The sequence below is a fragment of the Tenrec ecaudatus genome, chromosome 1 (assembly GCF_050624435.1).
Source record: "Tenrec ecaudatus isolate mTenEca1 chromosome 1, mTenEca1.hap1, whole genome shotgun sequence".
Classification (NCBI taxonomy): domain Eukaryota; kingdom Metazoa; phylum Chordata; class Mammalia; order Afrosoricida; family Tenrecidae; genus Tenrec; species Tenrec ecaudatus.
In genome coordinates, this window is record NC_134530.1 from 231,659,123 (window position 1) to 231,676,232 (window position 17,110).

The following is a 17,110-nucleotide window of genomic DNA, read 5'->3' on the forward strand; positions in this document are numbered from 1 at the left end:
TAATACACCCCTCCTTCCAAAAATGAATTTAAGAAGATGGCAGCTTGCTGTGGCCTTGGGTTAAGTCCCTGGGGCACTATAGCCCTTCTGGAGACCAGCCTTAGACAGGAAGGAAGGATGCCCTGGACATTACTAGGAATGCTCGTGACTTGTTGTAAAAGTTTGTTCTGGTATTTTTCTCAAGGATGCCAGACTTTTACACAAGTTCTTTACGTTCCCTATAAACTAGAAGGCCAGGATATCTACAGACAATTACCCAACAGATCAAGGGGAAAAATACTTTTCTCCAATCAACAGGAAGGCTTTATTCTGTCTTAAAGGCGTGCTGTAGGGATGGGCTCATTGCTTAGATGTCCACGCAGAGTGTCAAAGGCTTAGGAAGTGCTTTTTCTACAAACAATGGAACAGTGACTATCAGCCCTCAGCCTCCATCTTCCTTTTCCGCTCTCTTGGAGTGAACTCAGGGTAACCCATCGCTGGGTCAAATCCCATCTGTTTCCCTTCTGTGGGGATTGGAAGCCTGACATTGTAGAAAACAATATGAGATGATTTGATCGGTTTCCCAATGACACGTCCTCACACTGTACCTGTTTGATGTGCAGAGGAATTTGATTAAAAGTCTTTGCACATTCAGTGGAGTTGAAGCTGGTTGGGATTAAGAGAGGGTCTACAATATAACTTACTTTGTCTTGACTTTTAGGATAATTAAAGTATGGGATTTGCGCAAGAATTACACTGCGTATCGACAAGAACCCATAGCAGCCAAGTCTTTGCTCTACCCAGGTAGCAGCACTCGTAAACTAGGTAAGCCTGTGCTTAGACTAAAGGGCTTTCTAGGAGGTACACGCTTTTGATAGAATTCTTTATGCAAATACCAAACTACTTTTCAACAGTGTAGACTTGGAGAATTCTTACATTTGTTTTACATTGTTGATTTACATTTTTAAAGTTCAAAAGACAAGAACTCAGAAGACTGCTGTCTTTAGTTTGTATCTATTTGGAGGGTGGGGCGGATTCTAATGATTCTTCCCATGGAATGATTTAATTTTGCTTCCACGATTAGCAATTAGCCTGAGGTCTACTCACTGTCATCAGCATCTGCTTACGGAAAGGTTCCTTCTTTAGGGTACTCTAGCCTGGTGTTGGACTCCACTGCCTCGACTTTATTTGCTAGCTGCACCGATGACCACATCTATATGTTCAATATGACTGGGTTAAAGACGTCTCCAGGTAAGATAAGCCACAGCTTCTTTTAATGGAAAGCTAATAGGTGTTTTTGCTAATGTTGGGGGTTTTGTTGTTTTTGTTTTCTCCCGTAACCTATCTTATTCTGACATATGTAGACTTTGGGACTTTTGGTTAGTGCCCATGACATTGCCTGCGACGTACTTGCCTTTGTGTTTATTTCGTCACGTCATCAGGATTCTCTTCTCTACAGTGACTTTGACTTTCACAGTGGGTCTCTCCTGGCGATGCTTAAAATGATCTGTTTTTGGTTCCTTAAGCGTGGAATAGAGAGGGCAGTTCTGGTAGTTTTTGTCCTGTTTGGAGAGTGTTGGTTAAAGTTGAGGACTGCATTTTCTAACTCCCAACAAAACTCGAGCCTACCCAAGCCTCTTCCTTAATGCTGGTCAGGCCATTTTATCTCTTTTTAAAATGTTTCCCCTATTCTCACCTTTTTTACCCTTGTCTCAAAATTAAAAATAGAATCTAATACTTAGAACTAATAAATGACATTTTTGAAAAGTCGTGGAATGGCTCTAAACATCAAGCATGCTTTTAGAGAATGATTTCCGTTTCATTGCTTTCTAAGACTATTTATTATCAGTTACCTATCATTTGCCTGGTTCTTCCTTCGAATATCGCTTTGCCATAATCAATCTCGAGAGTTAGCCAGCACCGCTAAACTAAGCCAAAAAACAAACTCACTGCCAATCGAGTCAATGCTGATGCCTAGCTAACCCCCTGAGGGTTTTCTAGACTGTGACTGTTTATAGGAGTAGAAAGCCCAGTCTTCCTCCCTCAGAGTTACTGGTGGCTTTGAACTGCCAACCATTCAGAGGATCGTAACCCAGCATGTAACCCGTGTACCACAAGGGATTCTAGACTAAGATGGGCTAAGTAAACAAGAAACTGCCAAATAATACTGAACTTAGGACAAGGACTCTCATATCAGTGACAGTATCACGACTAGTATTAGGTGTGGTATTTAAACACTCTTAACAAGAGAGTTTTGGGGATTGGAAAAGGTTTTCTAACATCTTAGGTTCCTGATTATGTTTCACTTATACAAAAACTATTCCTATAACCTTTTGCTATGTAGCATTATACTAAAAGGGGCTTTGAATTAAGTTTGTTCTTCCGCCATCAAACAAATATGCCCCAGTCTGCATAACTAAACTGATAATGTCAGAGCCATTGTCTGAGCTACTGAAATAATTTGATTGGCTCTCATGGATGGATGGATGGATAGATAGTGCTGCATGGAAGTGGAATGGAATGACTATTTGAGGGAGAAAGCCCCAGCCTAATTCTTCATTTTAAGTGTACACTTACTTGTCCTTTTTGAAAGTTCAAGAATGATTAATACTTAATCTCTTACACTTTGTTCACAGAATTGTATAACACTAAGTGATGTTCATAATGACAGAGCACTTTAAGAGCTCAAGTCATCAAAGACTCATTTGAAGTAATTAAAGTTAGTAAAAGTTTCAGCAATATTTTTAGTGAGGATTGAAACATTCCTAACATACATCACACCAACCTTTTTGAGACCAGCAGAGGGCAATAAATACTTATAAGTTTAGTGGGAAATTCCATCCATAATTTTTATTCATAGGTTAAAATTACGGAAGAGTAACAACTATAGTTTTGTAATAGCATTTAGAATAAAGGATCTGTTTATTCTGTCGGCCTACTCTGGTAGGCCTATAATGAGTCGTCCGAATTTATCTATACCGGCTTCCCTTTGACATGACAGTACAAGTGTCTCACGTGAGGAAGTACTAGACAAACAAGCTTTTTCTTTAAAACTTGTAAATATAAACTTATTTTCCAGCTTACTCTGGCAAAAGGAAGGAATCTCTGTGCAATTACGGAAAGCTACGCCCCTCACTAATATTTCTCTGTTTCATTTAGGAGCTTGGGGCGTGACTTGTTTATTTTTCCTGCTAGATTGTAAATGTATACATAAATTCTCTCCCACTAGCTACGAGTGTGCTTTTGTACTCCGCAGTGCTACTCTGATGCCCAGAGCCTCACGTTTTGGCCTCGTTAGTATAAAAGAACCTGTCAAGCACATGGTTTCTCAGGTCGTTTGCCCTATGTAGTGCCTAGTGAGAATTCTAAACCCGAAGGCTAACCCGAACCTATTTGGAGCAAGTGGATAGTTTATTCCATTGGCTACTTCAGCCATATATAAAGTGCTGGATTTAAAATCCCATTTAGTATAAAAATAAAAACCCACTTGGCTATCAAGAAGCCTTAACCAGAATTCAAGTGGTTCTTTTCACGGAGTTCTACATATTTATACAACAAACATTTTGAGAATCTACACTATTCAAAGCACTATCACGTCTGCTAAAGAAAGACTCAACTGCAATTGAGTCAATTCCAACTCAGAGTGACTCTTTAATCCAGGTTAGAACTGCCCCTGTGCGTTTCCAAGACTGCATTTAAAAAAAATTATTTACTGGGGGCCTCTTACAAATATTATGGCAACTCAACCTTCAATTGTATTAACTACACTTGTACATACGTTGCCTTCAACATTTCCAAAAAATTTTCTCTCTACTTGAGCCTTTGGTTTCAGTTCCTCTTCTTTTCCCTCCCTCCCCTTGTGAATCTTTGGTCAATTATATATTATTATTGATATTTCATATCTTACATGGTCCATTGTCTCCTTTCACCCACAATTCTGTTATTCGTCCCCCTGGAGGGAGGGCTATAAATCCAACCAACTGATGGGTTCCCCCTCTCTCCCCCTTCCCCATTTGCCCCCACCATCACCCTATCCTCATGATATCACTACTGTCACTAACTGTTCCTGAGGGGTTTATCGGTCCTGAATTCCATGTATCGAGAGCTCTGATCTGTACCAATGTGTGTGCTCTGGTCTAGCTGCATTTGTAAGGTAGAATATATTCTACTGGGTCATGGTAGCGGGGAGGGGGAAGCAATTCAGGAACTAGAGGAATGATGTGTATTTCACTGGTGCTATACTGCACCCTGGTTGAGTCATCCCTTCCTTGTAACTCTTCTGGTGTGTGTGTGGGGGGGGGGGTGTCCAATTGTCTACAGATGGGCTTTGGCTCTCCACTCCAAGCCCCCTTGTTCATATTGATATAATTGTTTGTTTTGGATCTTTTAATACCTGATCCTGTGACTACCTCATGATCACACAGGCTGATGTGCTTCTTCCATGTGGCCTTATTTGCCTGTTTAACTTCAAGCTTTTAAATATATTTAAAGCCTTTAAGACCCCAGATGCTATATATTTTGATATATATATGCTATATATTTTGATAGCTGGGAACCATCCACTTTCTTCACCACATTTGCTTATACACCCATTTTGTCTTCAGTGATCAGGAAGGTGAGTGCCAGGTTATTAGAACAAAGTGTTCTCGGTTTAGGGAGGCCTTGAGTAGAGGCCCAAAGTCCATCTGCTATCTTAATACTTTAACATATAAATATATGTACATTGGCCTCTATCTTTCATTATAAATTAATATATTTACATATATACATGCCTATAGTGATAGCTCTATAAATAGCTTTTGCTTCCTACTTCTTTCCTCTTATTTCCTTTCACCTTCCTCCTGTCCCACTGTCATGCTTACCCTCCACTCGGCTCTCAGTAATCCCTTTTGGATACATTGCACTTGATCAAACTCCACCAGGCCTTCTCACCATCATTTTTATATCTCTTGTTCTTCCCTCATCCCTGAGTTTGTTGGCTCCCTCTTCCTACTTCCCACCCCATCCTCTCCCATGTACCCCTGTTGTTTTCTCCTCAGGATTGTTTGTCCTGCCTATCTTATATAGATAGACATAGGGCATAAGGAAAAAAAAAACCCTAAAGATGATAGATAGTTCCAGGTCTGTCTGCTGACCTTATGAGTGTTTTCCATTTGGGTCTGATGAGGTGCCAAACCCTGTCCCCCGAGTCAGAACTCTGTTTTCAGGATTCCTCCAGGACTTGCCATTCACATTTCACCCCGCTGTGCATGGGGCAGAGTGGACACACTTTCTGTAGTGTCTCAAGTGCTGTCCCCCGTGGATCAGTGAGGGAATGTCATGTCTCATGGGGCCGGCCCAACGGTCCTCTCTCTGCATTGGCTGCTCCGAGCAGAGATGCATCCTCGGGGCTTGGTGAGCCATGATGAGATTCACTCTCTCTTTTTTCCTTAGTTCACACCGTGTGTTTTGGGCAGACCCACCACTCTCCCCGAGCTATATCTCCAGTGCTGTCCTCTGTATTGGTTTCTTCTGGGGAGGGGGTCAACATAGCTCGGCTTGAGCCCGGCCCTGTCGCAAGCCTACAATTTTTTAACGGAGTAGATAGCCCCATCCTTCTCCCTCAGATCTGCTGGTGTTAGCAAACTGCTGGCCTTGCATATCGCTGCAGAACACGTAACCACTATGCCCCCTAGACTCCGGAAGAAAGACTAGAATAGAAATCTATCCTTAAAGGCATTGGCGTTTTAAGGGAAAGTAATCATGTCAAGCAGTCACAAGAGCCCAGCCCTGAGGTGGCTGTCTGTCCTGTCTTGTCCTTTCATCACATTCCTCTCTTCAGCCCTCTTCACACCAAGCATGCAGGCTGGGATTGGATCTATTGTGTAGTCTCTTTCTATAGTTACTACTCTGCCAGTGGACAGGCCCCTTTTATTTGGTGATGATAGCTTGGCCAAGGACCCCTGGTGACAGTTGTTTGACTGCTAACTGCTAGGTCGGCGATTCAAAACCACCAGCCTCCTTGAAATAGAAAGAGGAGACTTTCCGCTCCTAGGGTGTGAGTGACTCAGTGGCAGTGTTTGGTTATTTTTGGTTATAGCTTGGCCATCTGCTTTGATAGTGAATACAATCATAAAATTTGATAGGACACATTTGTTGCTTCCATTTGTTGGAATCCTGGAAATAAAAGCCAGATATTTGGGTTCTTTTCTTTTGCAGTGGCTTCCTTCAGCGGACACCTGAACTCTACCTTTTATGTGAAAGCCAGTCTTAGTCCAGATGACCAGTTTTTACTCAGTGGCTCAAGTGACGAAGCGGCCTACATCTGGAGGGTAAGTTGCCATCTTTAAGAGGATGTGAATTTAATACCTTACATTTTCTCAACTTTTCTATATCGGGTTGCTTCTTGGCTCTTATTATGGCCAAAGCCTCGTTCTGATTGTTGTGGAATATGTGATGCTCTCTGTTCAGAGATTCTCAGAAGTCAACATCCACAGCCACTCACAGTTTACGTGTCTAGGGCCTCAAGTACTTCATCTTGCTGCTCAGAAAACATACTAGTCCTTTCTGCCCTTTGTTTTCAAACTTAAAGAAAATGCAATGTTTTCACTCCTATTCACACACGGCCTTACATAAGACAGTCTACGAAAATGTATTTGGCTATATTATCAATTTTTAAAATATATTTAATAGCATTCCTTTAATACTTTTCTCAATTTTCATCAATTTCATGTTCCTCTATTACGTAATTTTTTGGAAACTTTCTAAATTACTGATTCTAAAATGACTTCTATAAGCCAAGAAATTTAAAGTTATCTATTTGAAGCCCAATGAAGAAAATGGAGATGTTTATACCATGAATAGGACTCGCTGGCCACTAAAACAAAAGAGTCTGAAGGTAGGAATAGTGATGGTGACCCTAAAAGTTCGCATCTGTTGAGTGTGTGCCTTGAGGGAGACACTCCATGTAGAGTGGAAAGTTAACATTCAGACGTTGTTTGCCTGGGGCTAAAGGTTGAGTATCTTCTAGGCTTCCCTGTGATTCCGTAAATATCCTTGCCAGTGGTGAGGTTAATGAAGGGGTACCTACATTTTGTTTCAGAGTCATAAGATCAAAAATTGTATAGGCCCATAGTTTCAATATTATCAAACCCCTCACCTCTCCCAATAAAGGTATGTATTTATCTCTAGTCCTGCAAACTCCAGGGAAGTTACATCTTTCATGTTATCATAGGGCATAGGTTAAACTTACCTGGCCTGAAGCATAATTGCTCCTTCTTAATTTCATTCTGTACTGGGAGAGATACTAAAATTATTATGTGCCTATAGTTGCAAAAGTATAACACTACCAATAATACTTTTGGTCCCTAGAGGGAGTTAATTGTTCTGTGTGTTGCTTTTATGTTGCTGGCTTCTTTTCTTTTTATAAATATATTTTTTTTCTATTGGTTTTATTTTAAAATGAAATTTCCCTTATAAAGTATATATCCTTAAATTCTCATCTTGGTACGAAACTTTTTACCTACCGTATATACTTGAGAATAAGCTAACTCAAATATCAACTGAGGCACCTTGTTTTACCACAAAAACTGCATTAAAATTGTACTGAAAAACTCGGCTTATACGTGAGTGTATGCAGTAATTTCTCTCAAATTCTTTTCACTTGATGCTTCTGTATTTATAGTTTTAAATTTTGAACTTCCCTACTCGCATTGTCTCTACTTTCACTCCAATTTAGCTAACATTTATTGCTGCAAAAAGTTGTCTCTTTAAAGTTTTTTGAGTAAACTTGTCATTCACATTAAACTAGTTTTAACTATAAAGACTAATTACATATGTAATTATTTATAACATAGTTCTCCTTACCAGTTCTTAAAGTTCCTCTAGCCCTCTTCTCTAACACAAATAACTTTTATGTGGTTGGTTGGTGGGTGGGAATGCGCATTGAGGGACTACTTCCTCCCTTTAAAGACACTCAAGGTACTTGGCACCTGCTCGTACTTCATTTTAGACATCCAATCAATGGCCACCGCTTGATGTGTGACCCTTTCTAAATTCCTCTGCTGGGTCACACGTCAATGCTGAATGAGGTGGGTCAGACATGATGTGCTCCTGCCTGTCCACACATAACTCAGTGAACAGCCTCTGATATTTGAGAACCCGGTGAGCTTGCTTCTCCTAAAATTGACTTTGTCTAGTGAGGTGGCTCACAGTGGCGTGCGTCTCTTGGGTCGGTGTCAGCATGGTGGTAAGTCTTGGTGTTCCCCTGCCCTCACACAGACCTCCTCCTACCAGACCATACAGAATTATTAGTAACCTTTATAATCAATTTTATTCATAGACTAAGATGTGAAGATAACAAAGGAATAGTGTGTGATGTAGTTGTAAATTGCCTATATGGAGTATGTCTTAGATCATATGAATACTAGCAACAAAGTGTTGTGTAGATATTTCCTCTTCAAATTAGAGCATTATTAGTAACTTAGCAGAGGGCTTTTTGACTTTCCTTTTGCTTTAATTACTACTTCATTCTCAAAAAAACTATTGATTTAGGGCCTCAAATAATAATAACCACAATATTGTAACTAAAACGAGAAAGGCCACCAGCAGGAACACAAACATCAAGTTCTTATCGTATGTGCAGACCAGCCCACATGATTCAAAACATCACTGTAATTGAGTAATGATGACAGTCTGAAGCGAGTGTACTAGAAGGTTCAAAGAGTAAGTGAGCAGAGGGTATTAGCCTTATAGGTATATTGCTACACACAAGTTGGGCTCATGGGAAAATCATGACAGGGATATTGTATGAAAACTTGATATGCTGAAATGCTACATGGAAATTTACAGGTCATCATTTTAGTGGCACCACTGGTGACTAGTCCTCTTTTTTGTTGTTGTTTTAGACCTCTTTTCTGTGATGTGTTTTGTTTTCAAAGGAAGGGACCTATCATTTGCAATCATTTCCTCGCAAATGGAACGTGCAGGCTGTTGTATTGTCTTGTAACTGCCACATGCCCACGAGGTCAGCACTCTCTCAAGTGTTGACACTAGAAAACAGAATGGACGGTGGGGATTTCAAATTCTTACCCTCACCCCTGCTCCACAAAGGGCAGGTAGAGCGGAGCTAGGCTCTCTGATCTAACTCAGGCCCAAGACTGAAAATTAAGAGAGACTTTAATATTAAACTCTTTTTAATTTTCTCCTAACTCTCATAGCCCAGTTCATTTCTGACAGTTACTGAACAGTATTGAAGTGGTTATAAATAAACTGATTTGGCAGTTATTCTACCACTGACTGGCAAAATGTGGAGCCTGACACCGTAGGGCAGGATAAATGATCTCATGACCAAAAGAGAGATTAGATTTGATTCCAACCGGGCAGACTAAGATTTTGTCCAGAAAGGTGCTGCACTTCATGGCATTTGTAAGTGTATAAACTGTTGCGTGTGGCCTCTCAGTTAGAGCCTTCGGAGTTCTACGAGGGTTAATGTTGGATTTCCCCAGGCTCTCTACTAAAGTCTGGGTTCGTTCATAGTTTTAACAGGTAAGAGAGGAAAACCTTTTGTGTTGGACTGGTCCCCAAATACTTTGGAGCCCCTAAAAGTCTTTTGAACTTCTCATTTTCTTCTTTCTACTTCAAAAGTGGGGGAGGCTTGAAAAAAATCAAAATCCTATGTAATTTTTTTTAACAAATGAAGTGGCAATAGATAAACTTATCAAGAAAAAAGGATTGTCAAGCCACCCGAGTCTCAGTAAAAACCCAAATTCCGTGCCATCGAGGTGATTCCAGCCCATAGTGACCCTATCGAGGGCTTCTGAAACTAAATCTTTCCGGAAACAGACTGCCTCGTCTTCCAGAGAGCGGCTGGTGGGTTTGAACTGTTAACCTAGGAGTCCATACTAGTATACGCTATCATAGTCTGTGTGTCAAAGCATTCATTTCTCAAATTTATAAAAACTCGACTGACATTTTAACTCACAACATGTCCCTCTACACAATGCAGAAATTACCATTTTTAAAGTATACACTTCAATTTTTTTAGTATAATCACAATATTGAGCAACCAGTACCACTGTGTAACACCAGAATATTTCAACACCCTGAGAAGAAATCTGTTAGCCATCACTCTGTAATCTTCCCCCACATGCCCCAATCCTTGGCAGCCCCCAAACTGTGAGGGGGTACTCAAAAACACCGGAAAAGTTTTTTCAAAGCTATGTATTTAATTTGTTTTATAAAACAACCTTATCACCTTCAAAGTATTCTCCATTACATTTTTCAAATCTGCCATGCCATTCTTGGAAACATTTTTCACACTCATCTATTTGGATGGCTAACAGGACCATACTCGTTTTTCTTCATCTCTTCTATGTCATCAAATCACTGTCCTTTCATGTCCCTTTTTATTGGCGGAGTCAAAAAAGTTGCATCGAGTGAGGTCAGGTAAGCTACATGGGGCAAGAGAGGCATGCTGGATTTTGCCCAAAACTGGCCCACTGAGATGCATGAGCAGGTGCATTGTCCTGGTGGCAAAACCAGTCCCCTTCTGCCACAGATCAGGCCTTTTTTGTTGCAGACTTTGGCAATCTTTCAGAACTTCTAAATAGAAAGTTTGATTAACAGTCTGAGCTGGTGGAACGAACTCCAATGCACTAAAGTTGACTTTTTTGTCCATTTGGAAAGTTGATGGGACATCCAGAATGAGATTTGTCATCACTTGACATTTCACCTTTTTTGAAAAGGGAAAGTCACTCATACACTTGAGATTTTCCCATAGCTATGTCTTTGTAAGCTGTGTTCAACATCACAACAGTTTCTGCATTATTTTTCCTGAGCAGGAAACATTTCACAGCTACAGGCTGTTCTCTTAAATTGGCCATCACCAAAAATGAGGTTCAAGTGAAACTGCTTTTACGAAAGGACACACTGACCAGAGACAACCTTCCCAGGCGATGTCACTGGCTGCACTAACTTGGAGCAAGTTGCTCAATGCTCGCCTAGAGGAAAAATACATACTACAAAAGCTACACTCCATCCACTGCTATTCTGGTGTTTTGGGAGTACCCCCTCATATACTGTCTGTCTATGGACTTCTCTATCACAGGTATTTCATGTAAGTGTGCTGTTTGTGGCTCATTTCTTTTATGTACCATAATGTTTTCAGGGCTCTCTCATACATCAGTACTTCATTTCATTTTTTGTGGCTGAATAAAATGATTGCTTGAATAGACCATCTTTAGATGGACATTTGGATTATTTGTTCTTTTTGGCTATTATGAACAAAGATGCTATGAACATTTACACACGATTGTTAATGGACAGGTGTTTTCAGTTCTCGGGAACATGTGAGAAGACTTCAAAAAGTTCATGGAAGAAATCTGTTTTCTTTCAACTCCACTTTCCCACAAATTTGTGAAGCCCACTCATATCTCATATATGTATCTACAGGTAGAATTACTGGGTCAGCTGTCAATACAATCTTTACATTTTTAAGAAGTACCTCTCACTTTTAACTTCACATAAAGGGCTTAGCTCATGGTAAATGAAGCACTCAACACATTGTAGCTTTTATTGTCATTATCATTATTTTCCTCTCATCCTATGGGAGATACAGAAATGTGCATGCATCTATTGATGGATATTTAGATTTTTCCTAAAACTTATTATAATTCTTTGTGTACACATTTAGAATCTCCTATGTATTGTAATAGAAAAGCTGAGGAAGGGTCAGGATCTTGAAAAGCTAGAGGGAATAAGCAGGTGAACCAGTGGAGTAGAATAGAATGTTCTACCCTGGAGAGTCCCGAGGACATGGCACCCTCCTCTCCCTTTGAACATGCTGCTCCCAGTCCTGCCTGGTCTGATGGGAACCTTAATGTACTGGAGCCATCCCAAATGGAGGAAGAAGTGGTTATCTGTGATTATTGCAGTATTCAGAAATTAAAAATATATTTTTTAATCTGCTTCCATTTGAGAGAATGCGTTGGTGTCTCTGGCATTGTGGGAGTAAGCTCTTAGTAAGTGAGATCCTGGTACATAGTGCTTATTTCATTTCCGTTAAACTTCCATTAGTCTATCAAAGCAAATTAGACTCTACTGACTTTTTTGGCTTTTTTGAATTATTACATGCATGCCATTTAACCCAAGAGAGGAGTGACAATAATTAAGTTAGATAACCCGATGAATCAGCTTGTTAAATCTCTTAATGACAATTTGAGAAATCTATTAACTTCACTTTAGTCATTCTCACGAATCTTGCCAGAGTTGTATCTACTTTCTTTATGCAAATGAGCCATGATTCAGAGCCTCAGGAGAATGGAGTGAATAATGTCTTTCAGCCCCCACCTAACTTTTTTCTAAATCCACATGTTAATAATAGTTATGAGGTTGTACTCCATATTGTGCTGATTAAGTCTCATGTCCTATGAAAAGATTGATAGCTCTTGAATGAGTCAGCTGTACCACACTGTCCAAGGTATACCACTAGTAGCATCTGACCAAGGAAAACGGGAATCTTAGTCACATGTAGTACTGAACATGAACAGCGTGACCCTTTTTATGCATTGTGTGAGTATGCAGATTTATGGACACTGACTCCTCACTTACCAACTCTCATTATCCAACGTCACATTTAGAACTAGTTAAAAAAACAACAAAATATTTTGCACATTAATGACATGATGAACACCATCGTGATGAATGTAACACTGGCTGTGTTAGTTTAGTGTTAACTCAGCTGGGCCATGATTCTCAGTGGGTTGGCAGTTATGTAATTTGGCAATTCGTAATAATTTGGTCATTCTCCATTTTCATTTAATACAGTGATTCTCAACCTGTGGGTCGCGATTCCTTTGGGGGTTGAATGACCCTTTCACAGGGGTCACCCGATTCATAACAGTAGCAAAATTACAGTGATGAAGTAGCAACAAAAATAGTGTTATGGTTGGGGGGAGGGTCCCTACAACATGAGGAACTGTATTAAAGGGTTGTGGCATTAGCACGGTTGAGAACCACTGCTCTAATGACCGATTTTTACTTAACAACCTAGTTTTTGGAACCTAACATGCCGCAAGAAGTAGGGATGTGTGTGTGTTTGTGTGTGTGTGTACACACATACATATGTAGAATTTGAGAATTTCTTAAATTAGCTAAACAGTTTAGAGGATCTTTCCCCCCAATAAGAATACCAAGGTCCCGTATAAAATATCGCTTATAACCCTTTAAGGACCCCCTGGCAGGTGCAGTTAAGAGCTTGACTACTAGCTGGATGATTGGCAGGTTGAGCTCATCCAGAGAGACCTTGGGAAGCAGCCCTGGCAAGCAGGTCAGAACCTAGAAAACCTTTTGGGGTACACACATGGAGTCTCCTTGAGTCAGAATCAATTCCACGACAACAGCATACTTACTTAGGATAGAAGAGAATAATGTGGAATTTTAGTAAAATGTCCAAGTGTCTTTTGGGAAAGAGACAGAACATGTCTCAGGTTCCTTCAGGATTTGGTGTTTCTGAAAGTAGCTAACTAAAGGAGACCTGAAAATGTTTGGGCTCTGTAAGAATATCCACTGCTTAGCAGCTGAGGAACCCTAGGGGCTCAGTGATTAAGTACCAGACTGCTAACTGAAGGCTCTGCTGTATGAACCCACTATCTGTCTGTGGGAGATAGATGCGTCTGAACCTTGGAAACCCTACTCTGCCCTGAAGGGTCGCAGTGAGTTTGAAACAACTCACTGGCAACAAGCTTGGGTTACTTTATGTGACAGCTAAACCTCATCCTTCCAGAAAGCTTACCAACTAAGAGGTGAGAGACAATGCCAGTCTTGAACATTAGTCAAAATATGTATAGCTAGGTAGCTCTGATTTGAAATGAGTCCTGTCCTGATATGTTAACTCACTGTATACTTACTCTTGTTATTACATTCTTATTTTGAATCTTTTTATTGTGTACTCAGGTCAATCACAAAATTGGTACTTTTTCTTTTAATTAGTACTTTTATTATCCCTTAGAATTCATCTGAATTATAACTTTGCCTAGGGGCTTCGGTGATAGCACTAAAGGAGAAACACGGAGAAAAACCTCCTATCTGGGAGACCTTGTGCTGCTCTCACGTGTTTCTTTTCGATTGTCGATTAGGTCTCTACCCCTTGGGATCCCCCCACTGTGCTCCTGGGTCATTCGCAAGAGGTCACATCTGTGAGCTGGTGTCCAGCAGACTTCACAAAGGTTTGTAAAAAAATCTCTGGTTAGTTATAAAAGTTGATTTTCCTAAGATTTCATTTGAAATGCATATAGACTTTTGTTTAAGTGGATGTAACTGATTTTGAGGCCATCCATGGATCTGTATCAGAATTAATCAGATATTCTTATTTTCTCTACCAATGAAGAAACTGCATTTTGCCCAAAGGAGTAAAGATGGATTTCTGATTCCCTACAGTAATTCTTTCTTAAAGATAGCATTAAGTACATTTGTTTAAATGTAATTCAATTTTATCTTAAATGTAAGGTGTGAACAAGTCTTCACCTTCTGCACTATTAGTGCGGATTGTTCTTCATGGTCTGCTTTGGGCTTTCACATACAGCTAATAAAATGCCTGTTGTGAAGGTTTACCTTATTGGGTTGCCTTAGGGTAAAAGGCATAAAAGATAAACTAGAAATGTCTTACACATTCTGGAAATAAGAAAACTTACCCACCTTTTTTTTTTTTAACCAAAAAGAATAACTATACAAAGCAAGTTCAATGAGAAATAAACACATACCAAATGTGAGAAGGTCAGAAATTGGTGGCTCGTATGTTTTTTGCCTTCGTTAATGTAAATATGTGTGAGTATATATCAATATATAAATGTAGAGTTAAGGATATAGCCATGCAAATATGATATTTTTACTGTTTTTTATTTAACCCTTTTGACACATGGTTCAAGTACATACAATTCAATTGTTTAAGTGTATTTCAAAGAGTTGTTCAATTGTCACATAGTCAGTTTTAAGTCATTTTCTTCATTCTTATATTCTTTATTATTAGTTCCCAGTTTTCCCATAACCTTCCTATCCTAACTATAATGAGCTATTAATCTAGTTACTGCCCTTAAATATTTAGCTCTCCTGGATTTCATATAAAGAAGATCACATTTTTTAAAAACCAACAACAAAAGAAAACTTCAGTCCAAAAGAAAGCAGGAGGTTTAACCCACTAGGGGCCTCTGAATGAATTTTGGGCTTTCACTATAATTCATAGCCATCTACAAATAGGGTTCTCAAAATTTAAGCTCTAATAGAATTCTTCTGGTTTGGGATTTTATTTCCAATTCTTGGATCGCAAGAGGTTGTGTGCTGCTTCATAGTGGACTTAGCTGATTCCTCACCTGCTTTTTATTTTAAGAGTAGGCTGTAAGATCCCAGGAGCTACTCTTTCTGATGACCAGGCACCATCTGTTTGGGGGTTTTTTGGTTGTTTTTTGTTCTTTTTTTTTAACCAAACATTGCCATAGCACCCATATTCCCATATTGTCAGCGATCACTTTATGAAGGCAAGTATTGACCAGGGCCACATCATCACAACGAATGATTCTTAGAATACGGCTTTCAGGGAGGTGCAAGTTCAAAATCCATTCAGTAGATCTAAGGATTATACATGTCCCTGGTTCACAGCATTATCAGTTTCTGGTGAAACGCAGGGAACATTTGCTAATTCTTATACTATCGTGAATCTCACCAATTGTCCAGAATTTAAAATACTTGTGTGAAAATGCACATACATGAGAAAACTTATTGTTATAAAATACAAGGGATGTTCACTTATACTGTCCGACACTTGTACAGATTAACAACTGACTAGGGGGAAGGAGGGGAAAAAGAGAAGCTGATACCAAGGGCTCAAACAGAATCTAAATGTTTAGAACATGATGATGGCAACATATGTACAAATATGCTTGAAACAATTGATGTGTGGGATGTTGTAAGAGCTGTATTGAACACTACTTAAGAAAACAGTGAGGGTTAGTTAGACACAAGACAAAAGTTTTGATAGCACTCAATCCCTAAGGCAAACCTATACCTGCAGAGCCAATACATGTCCAACAATATATATGTGACGATTATATAATATCCCAAGTTTTACTTCTTTTCCCAGCCTACATGTCTCTGGTCTCTGGGTTATTCTGGGTTCTACAGGGAACCTTGCTTCTATGGAGTTCTCCTCTTTCACTTGTCTGAGGGTTTGTTGCCTATATCCATTCCCATTCATTTTGTATGTTTCAGAAACTTGTCATGACCTGGTCTACATGTGACATCCCTTCTAGCTTTACAGCACCACTGTGGCTTTATTTTGTTTTTATTTTTATATTTCTTATAGTTTTGTGGCAGACTTCCTTCCCCTCCTAAGTACCCCCTACCCCATTCATTGCTTTCCATATCCATAAACCTTAATTACATCTCAATGACATTATTTTATCTGAAATTCCACCGAATTTTTTATGTTCAAGTGAAATATTTACTGCATCTTCATGGAATTTACTGGTATAACTGGATTTTTTTTAATTTGGTTAGTTACTAAGTCACCTTTCAACCACCCCATTTTATCCTTATCTATAGACATGGAAAATCCTCAAAGGGACGGCAGAGCGCTTTACCTATACAGCTCTAGCGACCACTGCTGCAAAGGACTCTACAATAAACTTAGCCCCATGCCTAGCGTTAGGAAGTTGAACTATAGTAAGAAAATGGTCTGACCTATGGAGTGAAACAAAGCTGGGTTTAAATTCTAGCCAAGACACTTAATTGGAGCTAACCTTAGGAAATAGCTTTATTCCCATTTGTAGATGCGAACATGCTTTTTTGTACTATGAAATTAAAAGTGTAAATAGCATGGCCAGGCACACAGTAGGTGTTCAACAGTGACAACTATTGTTAATAGATTCAAGAGTGACTTTTGGGATTCCAGGCATTTCTTATTGAACAGTTCAGTATGCGTATCTTCTTTTTGCCTCCCAGTAAGGAAAGGAAAAAGCTGCCAGTCTCTTGGGGGCCAAGACTTGGAGAACGTGTTCCCTTCTTTCTCTCCCCCACCCCTCCACCCTCTTTAGAAACTGAAATAGAGAAATTATATAAACAAATGCTGGGGAACAGCTCTGGTACCAGTGGACATTTGCCA

The 17,110-nt window shown here is 39.6% G+C and overlaps 1 protein-coding gene across 1 annotated transcript in view; it reads left to right on the top strand.

The window, feature by feature from the left end:
• The window catches only part of DTL (denticleless E3 ubiquitin protein ligase adapter), a 58,485-nt gene that overhangs the window by 17,587 nt on the left and 23,788 nt on the right, over positions 1–17,110 (top strand). Inside the window, exons 9-12 of the mRNA XM_075530099.1 lie at positions 701–804; positions 1,126–1,230; positions 6,178–6,290; positions 14,094–14,183. Coding sequence (XP_075386214.1) covers positions 701–804; positions 1,126–1,230; positions 6,178–6,290; positions 14,094–14,183 — 412 coding nt within the window. The remainder of the gene's footprint in view (positions 1–700; positions 805–1,125; positions 1,231–6,177; positions 6,291–14,093; positions 14,184–17,110) is intronic.